Source organism: Cricetulus griseus, chromosome 8 (genome assembly GCF_003668045.3).
Source record: "Cricetulus griseus strain 17A/GY chromosome 8, alternate assembly CriGri-PICRH-1.0, whole genome shotgun sequence".
Lineage (NCBI taxonomy): Eukaryota > Metazoa > Chordata > Mammalia > Rodentia > Cricetidae > Cricetulus > Cricetulus griseus.
Window position 1 is genome coordinate 14,022,449 of NC_048601.1, and position 17,947 is coordinate 14,040,395.

At 46.2% G+C, this 17,947-nt stretch overlaps 1 protein-coding gene across 1 annotated transcript; it reads right to left on the reverse strand.

Moving 5' to 3' along the window:
* Positions 1–3,974: 3,974 nt before the first annotated feature.
* Cdkn1b (cyclin dependent kinase inhibitor 1B) lies at positions 3,975–7,176 on the reverse strand. The gene is given in 3 exon segments (NM_001246825.2): positions 3,975–4,039; positions 6,018–6,158; positions 6,670–7,176. Coding segments are annotated over 2 exon segments (597 nt in total). The 5' UTR covers positions 7,145–7,176; the 3' UTR covers positions 3,975–4,039; positions 6,018–6,036.
* Positions 7,177–17,947: the final 10,771 nt, after the last annotated feature.

The window sequence follows — 17,947 nt, forward strand, 5'->3', positions numbered from 1 at the left end:
TTTTTTTAAGGTTTTCTATTTTCTAGTTCCTGTCTCTGCTCTGAGTACCCACGCATGACAAGTCTGGGACTTGGATGGAGGCCATAGGGACTTAAGACTTGAGTTTACGTGGAAAAAAGTGCACTTTCGGTTCTCCGAGATCCGTGTGTGGAGGACCCCACCCTTTCCCAGCCCCACGCGAGTGAAACCAGAGAGGCGACCCCATAGATGTCTAACCAGGCTCCTGGACCCCTTCCTCCCGCAGCGTCGTTTGCAAGATTTTTTTTTTTTTTTTTGCCTTATTTTTTTAGCCAGGAAGGAGGGGGTGGCAGGCATAGGGTGTGGCTCAGGTGAAAGATGGCAAATGAGAAAGAATCCGTACTTTGAAAAACAGATCAGGGATCCTAAATGAACTTCTAAACAAAACACCTTTTAGTCCAGAGCGCTACAAGAGCAATCGGTGTCTTCTGGCGACGATGGTGCAATGGCGAAGGCAGAGCTCCCGGGTGCCTAGGAAAGGTCGTTCGGTGCGGCCAGGGCGGTGGGCACACATACAGTGGCCTGAAAGGCCAACTACCTGCTGCCTCCCACAGATGAATGTCCACGGCCCCCCAATCTAACCCATCACGCCCCCCCAAAAAAAATCCACATTTCCCCCAGTTCTTCCCTGCCCGGGTCTGCGGCTCTGGACAGCCAAGGATTCAATGGTGGGGGGCACTTTGCAACGCAGGGGCGATCCCCGAGAGTGGCAGAGGCTCTCCACAGTTCCGCGCGCTGCGGTGACGGTCCCTTAGCCGCCGGCGAGCCGGGAAGGCTTTCGAAATGCGCGGGGCTGCGGATCATTGGAGCCCTGCGGTAGGGGTGGGAGCGGGCTGCTGCCCTGGAGGGTCCACGAACTCGGGGAAATCGGTCCCTTCGGGCAAGTGCCCTAGAGCTCTGAGGGCGGCGGAGCGTTCTCTAGGAAGGATCGCGGGCCTTCCATAGCGATTTTCATCGTCCGCAGGATCGATGATGAAGGAGAAGGGTTTTTGAAAAGTAGCCCTGCCCGGCTGCGCGGACAGAGGCGCGGCCGCTCTCTGCGGCCTGCGGGCGCCCGGGGCGCGGGAACTGTGCGCAGCGACCCTGGCAGTGCGGGACTTGCAAGACGCCGGCTACATTAGAGACTTTTGGTCCACAGGCCCCAGCCAGCCCGACTACGGAATTGCCACAGCGACCGGGTGGGATCGGGGCTGCGGGACAGTTCTGGAGACTACCGCGCTGTGGCTGAAGTGGTGGGGTAGAGGGTGGTGACGCCGGCGGCCGCAAACCCGCAAAGGGACGTTCGCGGCGGGCACAAGAGTCCAGGTCCTGGGAAGAAGGACCATTTGGACCATCAGATTGTACGTGGAGGCTTGACACAGACCTTCGGAGGACACAGTGACCTGGGCGGGGGTGGGGTGGGGGGTGAGTTCCCGTGGACATGCCTAGCGGGGAGCACCCACCTCTTCCCGGCCCAGCATTCCTAAAATGCAGTCTCTCAAAACACACATTTTAAAAGAAAAAGAAAAAAGCTTTAAGAAAGGAAAATGTGGTCTGTTCGGCAATAGAGGTGTGTTTTCCCATTTTTGAGTTGATTTTCTGACTCTTGGTCCTCCTGCAAGTCACCCTTTATATGTGTTTTAAACAGAACCACAAAAACACCTTTAGTCTTTAATTAAAATAATACCTACTTGAAGGATGTGGCCCAGAGACCAAAAGATCTATTTTTCCCATCCGGCACAGGAAGAAAAACCATCTCTTGCCTTATTTAAAAAAGAAAAAGGAAGAAAAAGAAAAAACCTTTCAGTCAAAAATGCTAGAACTACCTTGTTTATAGTCCCTTTTGGGTGTGGTGATGTAATCGGTAGTATTTCAATGACTAGTTGAACCCGAATTTAGATTTTTTTCACAATTTATCCATAAATTCTCTTATAATTAACTTTTACACTTTAACCACATTTTAAAAATGGGAGTGTGCTGTTTAAAGGATTACTTTGATGAACCTGGCTTTAAAATGTTCAGTGTTTATATTTTTAAGTAGATAATATGCACCCCTGCTGAGCATATATGAGGACACAAGATTCTCAGTTTAATATTTTAACAATTTTTTTGGATGTGTTAACTATAATAAGAACACTCAGAAACTGAGGGATTTAGGTATGACCAGTTTCATTTACCAACTAGTGTAGAATACACAGCAGTTTCTTAAAGACTTGTATGTTTGGATATTGTGGGCCAGACCTGTCGGCTGGGGGTCTGGACATGGATTTCCATCACTCCCAGCACTTCAAAAGTGTAAATAGAGAATCTAGAAAAGTCATTATATCACTTTCATTTTCAATACTGCAGATGTGTGATCAGACTACACTTATGTAAGGGATCCCCCCTTTTGGTTCTCACACACTCATGTCCTAGAAAACATAAATATTTGAACTAAATGGGGCCGGCTGACAGTCCCACATGAAACTGTGGCTTTTCCTCTTTCCACTGAAGCTTTGTCTACCCAGATAGGACTAGGAAAAAAAATGGCCAGTGCTTAGTGCATTCAGGAACCCCCCCAACACACACACCAAAAAAAAAAAAAAAAAAAAAATCATCTGACTGAGACGTAGGCCTAAATTTTCTAGATATTTGTCACTTCACATTGTATTTGTGTAATTATCAGGGGCATGGCAGGCCGAATACCTCAAGCTCAGTAAAGCACATGACAGTTGCACTCAGGGAATAGCTACGGAAGTTATCTTTATTGATTGCTTGATGTGTAACAATAATTGGCATCTTTTTCACACATTACAAAAATTATACTTGGCTCAGTATGCAACCTTTTAAGCATAGCCATATTATTTAACAAAAGGGGGGGGCTAGTCTACCCAAAACAGCATTTACAAATGCACAAAACCTGCCACTTTGGCTTGTATATTGTCTAGATTAAAAAAAAAAAATCTCTTTTTAACATAAATAAGTTAGTATAATTTTCAGTGTCTTTACAGAGTTATATACACAGGCACACTTCAAAGGTTCTCATACACAGGCAATGAAGAAACACTGTTTAAAGATGTAGTATCCATTTCACTTACTCTACAAGTGTGCTTTTTCTAAAAGCACAACCTCTTTTTCCTTTAAAAACAGCGCTTTCCTTGAGGCAAATTAACAAGTAGGATGAGAAACTTTTAATTAAAAATTATTTCATTATTTGTGTAAAGTTACAGACTTCTAAAGATATCCAGGGATTTAAGATTATTTTCACTGTCTCTACAAAGCTCAAGTGAAAAGAATACAGAAATTTTCTCAACAAATCTGGTGTGAAATGGCCAACTCTAAGAATTCAGAATTTCCTGTCATGCATACCGGATTTTTGCCCAGTATTACCTGGAGTGATTACTGCTGAACAATTAACTGGTAAATCCCAATTTTAAGGGGGTGGGGTGGGGGGAGGATAGTTTTTTTTTTTTAAGCCATTTGTTGCTACATAACACAATCTTCAGAACTCCCAAATAAGAATAAGCTTCATGTAAAAATAAATAGCAATGATATGTAGCAATTATTCAAATTTTGATTATTTTGAAATAAAGGATCAGTTTTTACTGAAAGGGACACTACATCTTTAAAGAAAGCAATTCAAACCCTCCCCCCCCACCCAAGTTGCTTCTCTTCATGCAAGTCAAACATTTTTCTCCTTGCTACAAATTGAAGCAAGTTCTTTGCATCCCCCCATCTGTGCTGCTTCCTCAGCCCCACCCTCCCCCCCCCATCCCTAACGTTTACGTGCTACATAGTAAAAGATAAAAACTATATACACAGGTAGTACAATGAAGCAAATAAGGAAAAACCTAATTGCGCAATGCTACATCCAATGCTTTTAGAGGCAGATGGTTTAAGAGTGCCTAAAATTTTTAGTGTTATTATGTTGTTGCTTTCTCAGTGCTTATACAGGATGTCCATTCCATGGAGTCAGCGATATGTACTTAAATTTTTTTCATGTATATCTTCCTTGCTTCATAAAGCAGTGATGTATCTAATAAACAAGGAAATATTCTTAATTCTGCAAGAGAAACAAAAGAATTAGGGAGAAGGCACTAGAATAACATTGTCAAAGAACAGGAATTATTTTGTTACTATCTTAGTTGGCAAATACTCCAGTGATGGGGGATAAATACAGGCGCTAAAGGCCTGATGACTACAACCATCTCTGAATTTGTGTTTTGCTCCGTATGGTGTTAAGAGTCAGGGTTCCTAACAAGTGGGCAATTTTGTGCAGCCCTCCCATGCCCCAGGGGGCATTTGGAAACGTGTAGGGACATTCTGATTGTCAAAACTTCGAAGAGGATTGCTACTGGCATCTGGTGGGAGAGGCCGGAGATAAAGCCAAACATTCTAAAATGTACAGGACAGCCTCCCACAACAAAGAATAATTTGGCCCAAAATGTCAACAGTACAAGGGTTGAGAAACTCACTCTAAAAAATCTGGGTCAAAGAGAGTGAGAAAGAAAAGAAATTCAGGAACCATAACACTTCAGAGTAGCTTAATTTCTTAAACTTGAAAAATACCTGAAAATGCAATTTCAAAAGGCCCCCATAGGGGAGGTTCTATGAATGCCCTTAAAAGTGTAACTTATTTATATGCACAATATTTGCATAAATGCTTTTGACTAGGGCCTTATGGCTGCTTGGTCGGCTCTAAACTGGTAATATGACTAACAAATGCCTCTTGATGAGGATGGGCCAGGTAAAAATCTAGGAGGCTCTTCTGAAGAGCTAGGCCACAAGTCCTCCAAGCAAACTAAAGCTACAGGTATGATAGAGCTATGGAGGGAATAATATGGAAAGTGGTTCTAATGTTCCATTTTCTATACACTCTGAAAAAAAAACCAAAAAAAAAAAAAAAAAAAAAGCTAGATCTATAGGAGAAGGTGTATTATGACATTATGATTTACAAACACAACAAACCAGACCCTACTTAATCTCTATATTCCTTAATTTTTAAATTCCTACAGATGAGGACCTGGAAAGTTAACAATAAGTTGTTAAGATCTCTTTACATGCTGGGTTATGCATGGACTTTGGAAATAGAGACCACAGTCTTTGTTTATAAGGAGCTTATAAACTATTAATTTATGTCATCAGATATTATGAATAGTCAATCTATGTAAATTTGGGGCTGGGTTACTCTAATTAGATAATCAGGGTGATGAGATTTTGATACATGGTAAAATCCACACTGTGCTGACCCTCCAGGTCCTAATGTCTACCATCCATTTCCCGTACAAATATCCAAACAATCCTGTTTCAGCACAATTAGCATCCACAGCTGAGGATTACTTCCTCTGGCTGTTCATTTAACTTCTGCTTTGTAACCCCAGGGTTAAAATGAGAAATTCTGTGGGAGCTATAGTACTTCTGAACTTTCCATTCTAGCCTTTTTTTTTTTTTTTTTTTTTTTAATTCAAAGTTCCCTTCTCTCTCCAAAACTCACCAGCATACAAGGAAAGTGACAGCTTATAAAAGTGATAAAAAGATGCAGGGCACGGCAGCCCTATTCACACTCCTAATCAAATGTGAACTATGAGTACCTAACTTTTAAAATTTTAATGTAACTGTATATTTGTCATTTTTCCATTAGTCAAAATAGGTTCTATCACCTCAAAAATAGATTATTGGCTCAAAATGAACCTCTGGGAAATGGATTTTCATGAAGTGAGACTTGGGGGTGCCTCAATCCTTGTTTAGATGGGGAAGAAAATTGTCATTCCCGGACTAAGTTTTGGTGGGAATCATAAGACTATGACCTTCCTATTCTTTGGGGGCCTTGGTGACAAGTACTTGAAAAGATCTTAGGATACACTTTGCATTACGGTCCCCCACCAAAGGATTCCAGCCTTCCCCACTGCTAATTTTTTGACCTAGGAAAATAATTCCTCCTGGCAGGCAACTAATCTGCCAGCAGAACTGGGGTCTGCAGGCCCCCCAGGGAGCGCAGCCCAGCTGGGGTGTCAGTTTCGTGCTCTTCCTCATTAACCCACCGGAGCTGTTTGGAGCTGTTTACGTCTGGTGTCTTCGGAGGCCGGGCTTCTTGGGCGTCTGCTCCACAGAGCCAGCGTTCAGGGAACCGTCTGAAACATTTTCTTCTGTTCTGTTGGCCCTTTTGTTTTGCGAAGAAGAATCTAAGAGGGGGGCAAGGGGAAATTTTTTAAAGAACACACACAAACCATCTTTATTAGCGAGAACAATGGCTGACAGAAATTGGCCTAAGAGTCAAGGGATGAAAAACCCACTACCTCCACCCACGACCCCTGGACCGGTCATTCCCGGTAGCCTCTAACGACACAAAATGAGGTTGTTTCCACTAACAGAAGGAGTTTTCTACACATCTTCCTCGCCCTAGCCAAGGAGGAGGCAGTTGGTAAACATCCCAACTTTTGTCACATACCTACAGCTGGCTAACGGGGAGGAACTGCGATGTGTTAGTCTGGGGAAGTTATCAGATCTGACTATCTCCGGCTTCTGACTTCAAAATCATAAACAGGCCAAGCAGTCGGCTAAGGGGCATTTCAAATCTAAGCTTCGCACGGGCTCCCAGATCTAAGCAGAACATGCTGGAAAAGCCAACCGAATAGGGTCTAAGGAAGAGGTGCCACAGAGACAGACATTTTACGTTTTTCAAAGGGTCATTACCGTCTGCAGCAGGTCGCTTCCTCATCCCTGGGCACTGCTCCGCTAACCCCGCTGGACTGTCCGTCGGATCAGGCATTTGCTCCACCAAATGCCGGTCCTCAGAGTTTGCCTGGGACCCAATTGAAGGCACCGCCTGGCGGCTCCCGCTGACATCCTGGCTCTCCTGCGCCGGCACCTTGCAGGCGCCCTTGGGGGGGCGCGGGGGTCTGTAGTAGAACTCCGGCAAGCTGCCCTTGTCCACCTCCTGCCACTGGTATCTGCCTTCCAGGGGCTTGTGATTCTGAAAGTCGAAATTCCACTTGCGCTGACTCGCTTCTTCCATATCTCGGCAGTGCTTCTCCAAGTCCCGGGTGAGCTCTTCGTGATTGACCGGGCCGAAGAGGTTTCTGCAGGCGGAGGGCTTGGGGTGCTCCGCTTGTCTGGCGTCCATCCTCTCCAGGCTCGGGCTCCCGTTAGATACTCGTACGTTTGACATCTTCCTCCCCGGGCGGGTGTGGACCACCGCCTCGGCTCGCGCGCTCTCCGAAACAAAAAAATAATAATAATAATAAAATGAAATAAACGACAAAAACCGAACAAAAGCGAAACGCCCCGGCCGCAGCGCGAACCCCTCTTCGAAGTTCTGCGACTGCACACGGGGAATCAAGTGGAGCGGAGCCGGGCGAGCGACCGCCGGAGCCGCAGGAGCGCGCAGGTCTGGGGGAGAGCGCAGGGACGCCCCAGCCGCGCAGCTCGAGGCTCAGTGATCAAGTGTACTGGAGGGCGGGGAAGGGAGGGGAGGAGGCAGGAGGAGGTGGCGAACAGTCCGAGTGTAGGCTGGGGCGAGCCCGTGGGTCGCGCGAACGCAGCCCCTCTCCAAACCTTGCCGCCGCGCGAGTCCCGGAGCCGCAAGTGAGTGGGGACAAGGGATGAGGGGAGAAAAACACCCCGAAAGCACGAGCCCCCCCCTTTTTTTTAGTTGCCCAATATGGCGGTGGAAGGGAGGCTGACGAAGAAGAAGATGATTGACACTGCAAGTCTATTTAAACAGAGGAGGAGCTCCATTGGTCGCGGCGCCGGTTGCCGCTCCGCCCAGGCTGGCGAGCGCGCTCTTAAGGTGGCCCCGGGCGCGGCGCCGCCGCCTCTCCGCGTTCCCGAGCGCGCCGCCTCCCCGTAGCGCCGCCAGGACATTGGTCGCGTGACTGCTCGGAGGTGTACGACTGCCAACAAACCTGCTCTGGCTGGCCCCGGAGAAATTAAAAATAAGACAAACAAACTAGCCAAACGGCTGGAGAGCTGGGGAGGGGCCTGCGCGGCGGCCAGGCGGGGACCTGGGGATCTAGGTCCGGGAGCTGCAAAGCTGCGCTGGCAGGCGCGCCACCGCTCCCGACTGCTACCTCCAGGTCTTCGCCCACGAAACCCAGGGCCTGGGCCAGTGGGCTCCAAGGTCCCTGGGGCTTTTTAGGGACCTCGGTGGCTAGTTCAATCCGCCTGCATTCGCCGAGGTGGGAATGCGGGAGGGTGTGCGGGAGACCGGAGAAACTTTGGCTCAGCGCCTGGGGCCACCCCCGCCCCCCTTGGCAGGGTGCCTTCGCTGGGGTGCAGGAATCGGCCGCGTAGTCTGACCCCAGAAGTCTCTGCTTTGCTAGGACAAGCCAGGGGCTTCAGGAAGGAGCCAGGACTGATGATGGCTCCTGAGTTATCAGAAGGTTTCTGAATCCAAGCAGACCCTCCATAGGGATCTCGAGATTGAAAACCCCCGGTGCTCTCTCAAACCTCTTCATCTGATTTGTAGCCATCCCAGACTCTAATTTCTGAGAAAGCCAAGTTACACCCCCGGATCTGATTTTCTTGTTTCCCCAAGCACAGCGAAGGCCATCGCCATAGGCTGCGTGTGGGAACTCGCCTCTCTACTTTTCAATTCTTTCCCGGGCTGAAGCCGTTTCCTCCACCTGAGTCCAGACGCCAACTACAACAGCTCCTTCCTTCCTCCCCTCTTCTCTCCCACCAGCCTGTGGCTACCAGTCCACTCAGAGCAATATTCAAATGCAAGCAGATGCTTTTAGAGAGAATTGCAGGCTGTTAAAGGGTGAAAATACTTCCCTTAAGGATCCGATTGTCCATTAGCAAGTGATTTGTAATACCACCATTACCGTATTACTAACTCTAGTAATATTGTTGGGACATTTCTTTGCTCCTCGTGGCAACTTCACATTTCTCTCTCACTGTTGAGCACAGCCATGGAAGTTAAAACAGAATATGCAGGCCTGTCATACATAGCTCAAACAGAGTTCAGTGGGACCTTAAGTTTAAGCTTTACCCATTGGTATTCCCAAGATAGTCTTGGTTTGTGCTGAACACAATACATTTTATTGGAAATTAAATTTGTTTTAGTATCACACAGCTGCATAGTTTTCTATGCTATAGGTGAGATTGAATGTTGGCTTGTTTTCTTAGCCACATCTTGTCTGCCAGTCTCTCTCTCTCTGCCCCCACCCCCACTGTGTGTGTCTGTGTGTCCTAAATTCAAAATGTAATAGTCCAGAAGGCCCTTAGCGACCCTGTGGTTTTAGCCTCTTTTTTTTTAACCAATGAGGAAATTGAGACTCAGGTTTCCTGTCTGGGGACTTCCATTGAGTTGGTGGCAAAGCCAGGACTAGATGCAGGTCTCCTTATTCTCAGGCTAGTTCATTTTCTGTCCTTTCCTTCCTGGTGGTCGCAGTGTTCCGGGTTTTGTCTGAATTTGCATGGACTGCAATCTGCAAGCCCTCCTCTCTTACAAGAATCCAAAATGGCCCTTTCTAGGCCTGGGCTGCCTGCAGATGTTTCCTTGATATCACTGTTATTTAGTGCGGCTGTCACTGGCCTTTGGCATTACCATCTAGCAGTTCAACTGAAATACAGAGTCCAAAAAGATGGGTGATACCCAGAGAATAGTGAACAGGGCAGCATCCAGGGTGAACATCAAAGCCTGGCCTTCTGAATTAACGGACATGGAAGACTTCCGTTGGATCAAGGTGGGAAGTTGCATCTTCTGTGGTGTTTTATTTCAGGTGGTTTTGCACCTGATCAGACTGGCCTTGAACCGATGGACTCTGCTTCAACTTCCCCAGTAGCTAGGGTTGCTGGGCCAGCTGCCATGATGCCTCATCGAGTCAAGAGGACCAGGAATTTAAGGTCATTCTTGACCACATAGTTGAGTTGAGGGTTAGAATGTGATACCTGAGACACTATGTCAAAAAGCAAAAACCCAGTAGCTGGGCCTACAGGCCCACTGCACTGTGCCTAGGTTGGGTTTTTGTTTTCTATTTTAGATTTGGGCAGAGAGATGGCTCATCAGCAGGTAAAGGAACTTGCCGAAACACCTGACAAGCTAAGTTCAGTTTTCTGAACCCATGTGGTGGATATCGAGTTGACTCCTGCAAGGTGTATGACCTCTGACGTACACACACACACACACACACTCACACACACACACACACACACACACATCAAATAATTGAACATTTTTAATTATTACTGCATATGTTGTGTGCAATGTGCACATGTTAATGCTTGTCAGAAGACAACTTTGTGGGGTCAGTTCCCTACCTATGCCTACCTTTCCCAGGGTTCTGCAGATCACATTCAGGTTGTCAAATTTTTGTGGCAGGTGACTTACCCACTGAACCATCCCACTAGTCCCCCAGTTGCCACCCCCCACACCCACATTTAACATTCCTACTGAATATACTGAACTGTGGGAGAAGGCACAGTAAAATTGGGGTAGTCCTTATGTCTGCAACATATGCCCATCCTTGACGCCAATACCATAAAAATTTTAAATTGCTAGAGATCCCAGCACTGTGGAGGTAAAGGTAAAAAGACCAGGAGTTCAAAGTCATCTTCAGCCACACAGAGTTCAAGGCCATCCTGAGCTGTGTGAAACTGTACCTCAAACTTAAACCAGAATAAAATATTACTAGACTGCAGGGAGCTCCTTCCTCTCTGTCACTGTGTGTGTGAACTACAGCTCTTATGTAAAATGGAGAAATTACAACTCACTACAGAAGAGTTTTTTTTTTAGTTCGTGACAGTAATATCCCTATGAAAGCAGAAACTTAATACTTCTGTCCCTGCATGGCAGGAATCTTTCAACATTCAGTAGGAGCACCATTTTGTGGATGTGTTAACCTTACGTAAAAAGCAGTCCGGGCCACTCCACCTTAAGAAGTCTGGCTGCCAGCAGAAAGGCTGAGCTTAGCCGACCTCACTACGGATCTAAAGTGTATTGTTTACAATCAAGGCACCCAAGATCGTAAGGCAAATACTGAGAAGGCAGGAGTCCGCTGTAGTAGCGGCGAAGCGTGAAAAAAAAAACAAAACAAAACTATGGAGTCGTGAAGGGAGAGGCGGAGAGCAGAGGGCAGTCCCTTGTAGAAAGTTAGGGACCTGCGGGACAGTGAACCGGGGGAAATTTTTCACACGGGTAGAATAAAGTTCCACGGCACATTGCTCTAAAGTGGGGCTGGCTTCGAAGACCCCTTAGTCCTTCGTGAAGCTTGGTCATCTTTTCCACTCTGGGTGCTTTCTTAGCGCTGAGAAGTGTCACTCACCCACCCCCACCTCCCTCCACCCCCGGTTCTGACTTACATGAGTTTAACCAAAGAGGCTAAGACCAAAACGATTTAAAACACCTGTATGGAAGGTTCTTGTCCCAAAAGGGTGGTTGGGCAAGCAGCTCCCGGCTCCCAGGTGCGATCCTCGAGGGGCAATTATGAGCCTCAACTGTGTCTGAAAAAACAGCCCCGCTGCTGTCCCCCCACCGCAGACGTCTACGACAGGACAGCTTTCACTCAACGTCACCAATCCCTCAACTGCCTTATTCTTAGACCTGGGAAAGCTGTGCCGGGTTTCTGACACTTTTAATTCATCTTAGTAAATATTTACTGAGCTCCTTCGGTTAACGCTGTTTCTTTCATGTTCCCTTGCTTTCGTAGTCGTCGTTTCCCCCACCCCCAACCCCCTGCAGGCTGCCTCAGCAGGCCCTCCTTTCCTGCCTGGCTTCTCTCTGTGCCTCTACTCCCCTGTGAGTGCTAGGATGTGATTAGGGGAGTTGTACTACCCTACCCAACTGGGGTTATTGTCATTGTTGTTCCTGTTTGTTTCTTTGTGTGTATGGGGGTGGGGGGGGAGTTGAGGTGTAGGGTTGTTTTGGTTCTCTTTGGTTGGCTTTTTTGTTTGTTTGTGAAAATGCTTCATTGTGTGATCCAATCCGGCCTTAAACTCGCTGCAATCTTTCTGCCTCGGCCTCTGGGTTACAGGCATTTACTACCACATAGCTCACTTGCTTGTCTTTTTCACTCATTTCTTGGCGTCTCGTATAAACAAGGCATCATCCTGGCACTTGGGGTATAGAACTGAGGAATTTAAAATTAGGATGAAGCTTACATTCTAGGCAGAGGAAAAAAACACAGCCAGTAAAACGCAGGGTGACACACCATGGGAAAGCCACAATGAGGACAGGGAGAGTGATGGGACAATGTGGATAGGGAGGCCAGGGAAAGTGGCCTTTCAGAGAGGCTTGAGGACTTGAGGAAACAGGCATGCCAGATGTCTGAGAAGAGAGTATGTCCCAGTAACAAGAGCAAACACAAAAGCTCTCGTGGAACCTTGCAGGATGCATTCATTCAAGGACACCTGTGCTGTGGACAAGGCAAAACAAGGGAAGAGTGTCGGCAGGAACACTGGCTCACACTGGACCACGTGGGCCTCAGAGTACAGCTGTTCACAGCAAGTGATAAGGGAAGACACCAGGTGTCAGGGGGGTTTAAGTAGCAGAATGATGTGACCTTACCATGTGTGAAGAAATCCCCAGGGCATCTGTTTCAGAAGCACTGAGGGATACAGAAATGAATAAGTCATAGTTTTCGCCTGTGGGGAACATAGACCCTTGACAGGCAGACCACCACACACACAAAGAACTAGAGATAGGAAGCAAAACACAGATAAACAGGCTGCAATGAAGAGCTGACGTGTGTGCGTATATTGGGGTCTTAAAGGATAAGGAAAATGCGGGCCAGCAAGATCGCTCAATTGATTAAGAGTGCTTGCCTGCAATCTCTGAAACTCACATGATGTGAGGAGAAGACCAGTTCCTACCAGTTGTCTTCTGAGCCCCATGGTACATGTGTGCCACGTACATATACACAAATAAATAAATAAATGTAATTACAAACTTTTGTTGTTTTATTTTTCGGCAGGCTTTCTCTGTGTAGCTTTGGAGTCTGTCCTAGAAGTCTCTGTGTAGACCAGGCTAGCCTCAAACTCACAAAGATCTGACTGCCTCTGCCTTCCTAGTGCTGGGATTAGAGGTGTGTGATACCACCACCAGCATAAAAAAAATTTTTTTAAAGAAGACATCAGCTCGGTATGGTGTGACATGCCTATAACCCCATTAGGAAGGAAAAGGCAGGCGGATCAAGGGTTCAAGACCAGCCTTAACTACTAAAGGGTTTGCGGCCAGGCCAGCCTGGGTTACTTGAAACTCTGTCTTCTGAGAGGGAAGACGTTGGATATCGTAGTGTACACATATAATCACAACACCCGGGAGATGGAGGCAGAAGGTTCAGTTCAAGAGCAGCCTTGATTACACAGAGAAAGCTGGAGGCCAGTCTGGATTATATCAGACGTCAAAAAAATCAAGAAAGGAAGAGAACCCTGATAAAAATCCTAAGCATATATCAGGAGCAAAGGTAATAGGGGCTGAGATCAGACAGTCACAGGCCATAGAAGGCAAGCAAAAACAAAATCTGTCTTCTGTGTTCAGTGGTGGGTACTGCTGGAACTTCTGGTGAAGAGAAGGACAGGACAGCTGTCCAAACCTGTCCCCTGAATGAAAGCAAGCCTGGGCCTGGGCCTGGGCCTGGGCTTGCGCCTGTGGTAGGGTTGTATGTTAGGGTTTGGATTTATCAGACAAACGTGATTTCCAGAGGTTGAAACTGAGGGGCATCTAAGAAACAGTGGCTAAGGCTGGAGCTAACTGAAAAGCTGGGCAGACTGTCCTTCTGTAGAATGGGAACTGGGAGGCAGGGTACAGGTAGGAAGCAAAAGGCCATGAGGCAGAGTTGGAAGCAGCCTGGCATGATCTCCTCAACCTCAAAGGCATGGCTGCACTTGCTTTCTGGTGCCTCTAGCCTTGGTTGTGCACAGGGAAGTAACTGTTCAGGGGCCCAAACTGTCTTGGACAATGAGATCTTTGTCTTAGGAAGTGGAGTCTGACAGCAAAGTCAAGGTTGGGTGTGATGAGCCTGGAGAGGCTCCACGGGCAGGTAATTTGGGAGACTGCTGCACAAGCAGGCAGCAGATCTCGGTGAGTCAAAGACTAATAAGGCAATGTGGACTTGGGATGAGAAGTGCTCTTTTAAGAACACCATCTCCAGCTGGTGTGTGATGGAGATGCTGATAACGGCTGTCTGCCAAGCGTCAGAAAAGAAAAAGAACACTCGATGATGGTCAGAGAACAGAGGCTGTGGCGCTGTAGACCTGACTCCTGGCAGCTAGTTTCAAAGTCATAGCCCTGTTAGTAAAACCATTACCCTCTTTTGCTCCAAACACTGTGTTACGGGCTTCTCTCTGTGGAATCTGACATTCACAGTTAACACAGGACTTTCCATAACTGAGGCAGCTTCCTCTGGCTTTGCCACAGATTAGCCTGCACTGGCCATAGTCCTGATGAGGACACTATGACCATCTTATCATATGAAACTCTGAGATAAGGACTAAGTGTTCCAAAGGCTCTCAGACTAGGGTACCCCTCTTCTGGATGTGACTGCAGAGTTCATTTTAGGAGGAGCAGTGACTTTGATGGGTTGCAACCCTTCAAAGCCTCACTGGCTTAATTACTAGGGAACTAGACATAAAAAGAAGGTTCTGGAGCTGGGAGATGGCTCCGTAGGTAGACGTGCTTGTCTTGCAAGCCTGATGGGCCAAGTTCTATCTCTAGAATCCACATAAAGGCTGTCCTCTGACTCCACACATCCATCCTGGCATGTGTGCCCACACATGCATTATGCATTATACAAGTACACACAAATGATTTTTCAGATACTGAGAGAAAGAAAAGTGGAATCTTTGGATGAAAACTAGATGTAAGAAGAGATTAGCAGGGTGTGGTGGCTCATGCTTGTAAATCTAACACTTGGGGGGATGAAGCAGTGGAAATGCCCTCAAGTCTGAGCTCTGCCTGGGCTACACGGTAAATTGCAAGCCAGTTTGGGATTACAGAGTGAGCGCCTGCCTCACAAACAAAACAAAAGGGGCCTCAAAAACAAAACAAAAGGGGCGAGAGAGTTATCTCATTTGTTAGAGCGCTTGTTGCTCTTGCAGAGTACTGTGGTTTGGTTGCCAGAAGCCCCTTGGCAGCTCACAGCCACCTGTAACTCTAGCTTCAAGGGATCTCGTACACCTTCTTCTGACCTCTGTAGGTGTAGACGTGAGTGTGGTGCACATACATACATGAAGACAGACACATAAAATTAAATAAATACAAAAATGTTTTTAAAATAAAATTTTTGGCCAGGTGGTGGTGCACACTTTTAATGCCAACACTCAGGAGGCAGAGGCAGGTAGATCTCTGTGAGTTCAAGGCCAGCCTGGACTACAAAGTGAATTCAGACAGCCAGAGGTATTACACAGAGAAACCCTGTCTCGAGAAAACCAATACTCCCCACCCCCAAAAAACTTAAACATAGTAAGGTCAGGGTTTTTAAAAATTGGCCATTTTTAGCTAGAGGAAAAAATATTTTCAAGGAAAATGTCATAAAGGTAAGCTGAGTAGTAGTGTTGGTGTCATATGGATAGGAAAAACATAAAAACCTGAATTCAAAAACATGAACACAATTCACTTTTCACGTCTGTGCATGAGACATGCATGGATTTTAGAATAATGAACGTCTTTGCCACTGACCCCACCTTTTTCAACTATATTCTCTTCTTCAGATTGAGAATACATGGAGAAGATTTCCCAAGATTCTAACCTCAACTTTCAGTTATACCTAAATTAAAAAAAAAAAAAAAAAGCAAAAAACCAACAACAAACAAAATCTGGAAACTCCCCACTCTGTTTCTGATTAGTCTCTCTTAATAATCATTCACATGATTTTTTTGTTCATTTCTTCATTCATTAAATTTTTAATGAGCCCGTAACAGATGCCAGACTCTCTGGGGACACAGCAGAGAACAAAAGTAACCAAAGGCCCTGCTGTCATGGAATGGTGCTTACACTCGAGTGTGGAAGGCACACAATACACAAATAAATAAGCGTAATACGTCATGTTGTTGTGAGTGCCAACAAAGACAAAAAGACAAGTTGGGGGAGGGGGGGGGCGGCCAAGGCCCATGCTGCATCAACAGGAAAGGATTCGTCAATAAAATGGCACCTGAGTAGAGACCTGAATGGGGAGGGCATAGACCATGGAAGTTCCTGTGTTCCAGGCACAGGAAATAGCAAATCTAAAGTCTCAGAGGTTCACAATGTCCTTGGGATGGTTGAGGGCAACAAGGGAGCTAATAAGCCAGGAAGATAGTGATGGGGGCTGGGTGGTAGATGGGGAGATCAGAGAGGAAAGCAGGGGCTCAGATGAGGTACAATTCATAAACCTTGGTAAAGAATCGATTTTAGTCCCACAGAAGGCTTTGAACAGAGTTTGATCTGACTGGTCAACCTCAATTTCTTTGACTCCTGACTGGGAAGTACCCAGTCTCCAGCACCCTAGGTACAAAGGCTCAGCCCAGGGCTGTAGCGGGAGGGGGGGATATGAAGAGAAGGAGAAGGCTGATAAGATTTTCTAAAGCTTTGGAAAATATCTGTGTGTGAGAGAGAGGAGACCATAATGATGGAAGTTTTGGTCAAAACCATGAAAGAAGCTGTTTGCTGAGCTGGGTTTGACTGAAGAAAGAACAAAATTTTGCTTTAAATGTACTAGGTTGAGCCAAGAACAGTTGCATATGCTTGGAATTCTAGTACTGGGGAGGCAGAAGCAGGATTGCTTCAAGTTGAAAATTTTTAAAAAATGTTAAAATTGAAACACCTATGACACCCAGGTGGATGTTTGAGTAGGGACTTGGTTGGGTTCAGGGGGAGAGAGAGAGATCTGTGTTGGAAATATGAATTTGGAAATTTTGAGGACTAGCCGGACCCACAGCATTTGGGAGGTGAATGAGAGAGGGCCAGTAGTCCAAGTTCATTCTCCATCTTCAGCTACATAGCAAGTTCAAGGCCAGCCCAGGCAAATGAGACTCTTGTGTTTTGTTTTGTTTTTAAAGCTACGGGATGAAGTTAGACAGAGGAGTTTAAAAAAAAAAAGAAAACCTAAGCATTAAGCACTAGGCCACTACAACTTTTAGAAGTAACTCAGAGACCATGTGAAAGTGTTTCCAGGAGTGGGAGAGAGCATTTAATTCATTGCAACTGACAGACCAAGTGAGAAAGAAGGCTGGAACTCACACTTGTGTTTAGTTGATCTTGGTAAGAATGTTGGCAGTGCAGGCTTTTAATCCAAGTACTCTGGAGGCAGAGGCAGGAAGATCTCTGTGAGTTCCAGGACAGCCAGCCAGAGGTACATAGACCCTGCCTCAAAACTAACTAACTATTGAAGGAACAAAGAATTGTGTCGGGAGAGTGGAGGATATAGAAGTCTACTGAGGGAGGCTGAGAAGAAAGTTGTGGATATGCACATGTGGAAAAATCAAAACAAAACAAAAAATATGCTAATCAAAGCAGATGATAGGCCTAATGTCAGGAAAGCAGTTTGGAAGCAGGCCAGATAGAAGCCAGCAGTGAGGTATGGCTGCTAGGGGAGCAAGAGTATTAAAAAGTCATATAGGACTGAGGTGCAGTTTAGGGGAAGATAACATATTTAGTGTGCGTAAGGCTCTGGGTTCTGTTCCCAGCATTGGAAAAAAAAAGTGTCCCCATATTGACTGACTCTTTTCTGTTTCATTGATTGGTTTTACACTGCTACCTTCAATTTGTTTTATTAAATTTAATTTTTTGTTTTGTTTGTTTGTTTTTCGAGACAGGGTTTCTCTGTGTAGCTTTGGAGCCTATCCTGGCACTTGCTCTGGAGACCAGGCTGGCCTCAAACTCACAGAGATCTGCCTGCCTCTGCCTCTCGAGTGCTGGGATTAAAGGTGTTGCCACTAACCACCAGCTTAAATTTAATTTTTTAAGACAAGACTTTATATAGCCTAGGCTGGCCTCATACTTGACATATAGTTGAGGATGGTCTTCAATTCCTAATTCTTCTGTGTCTACTTC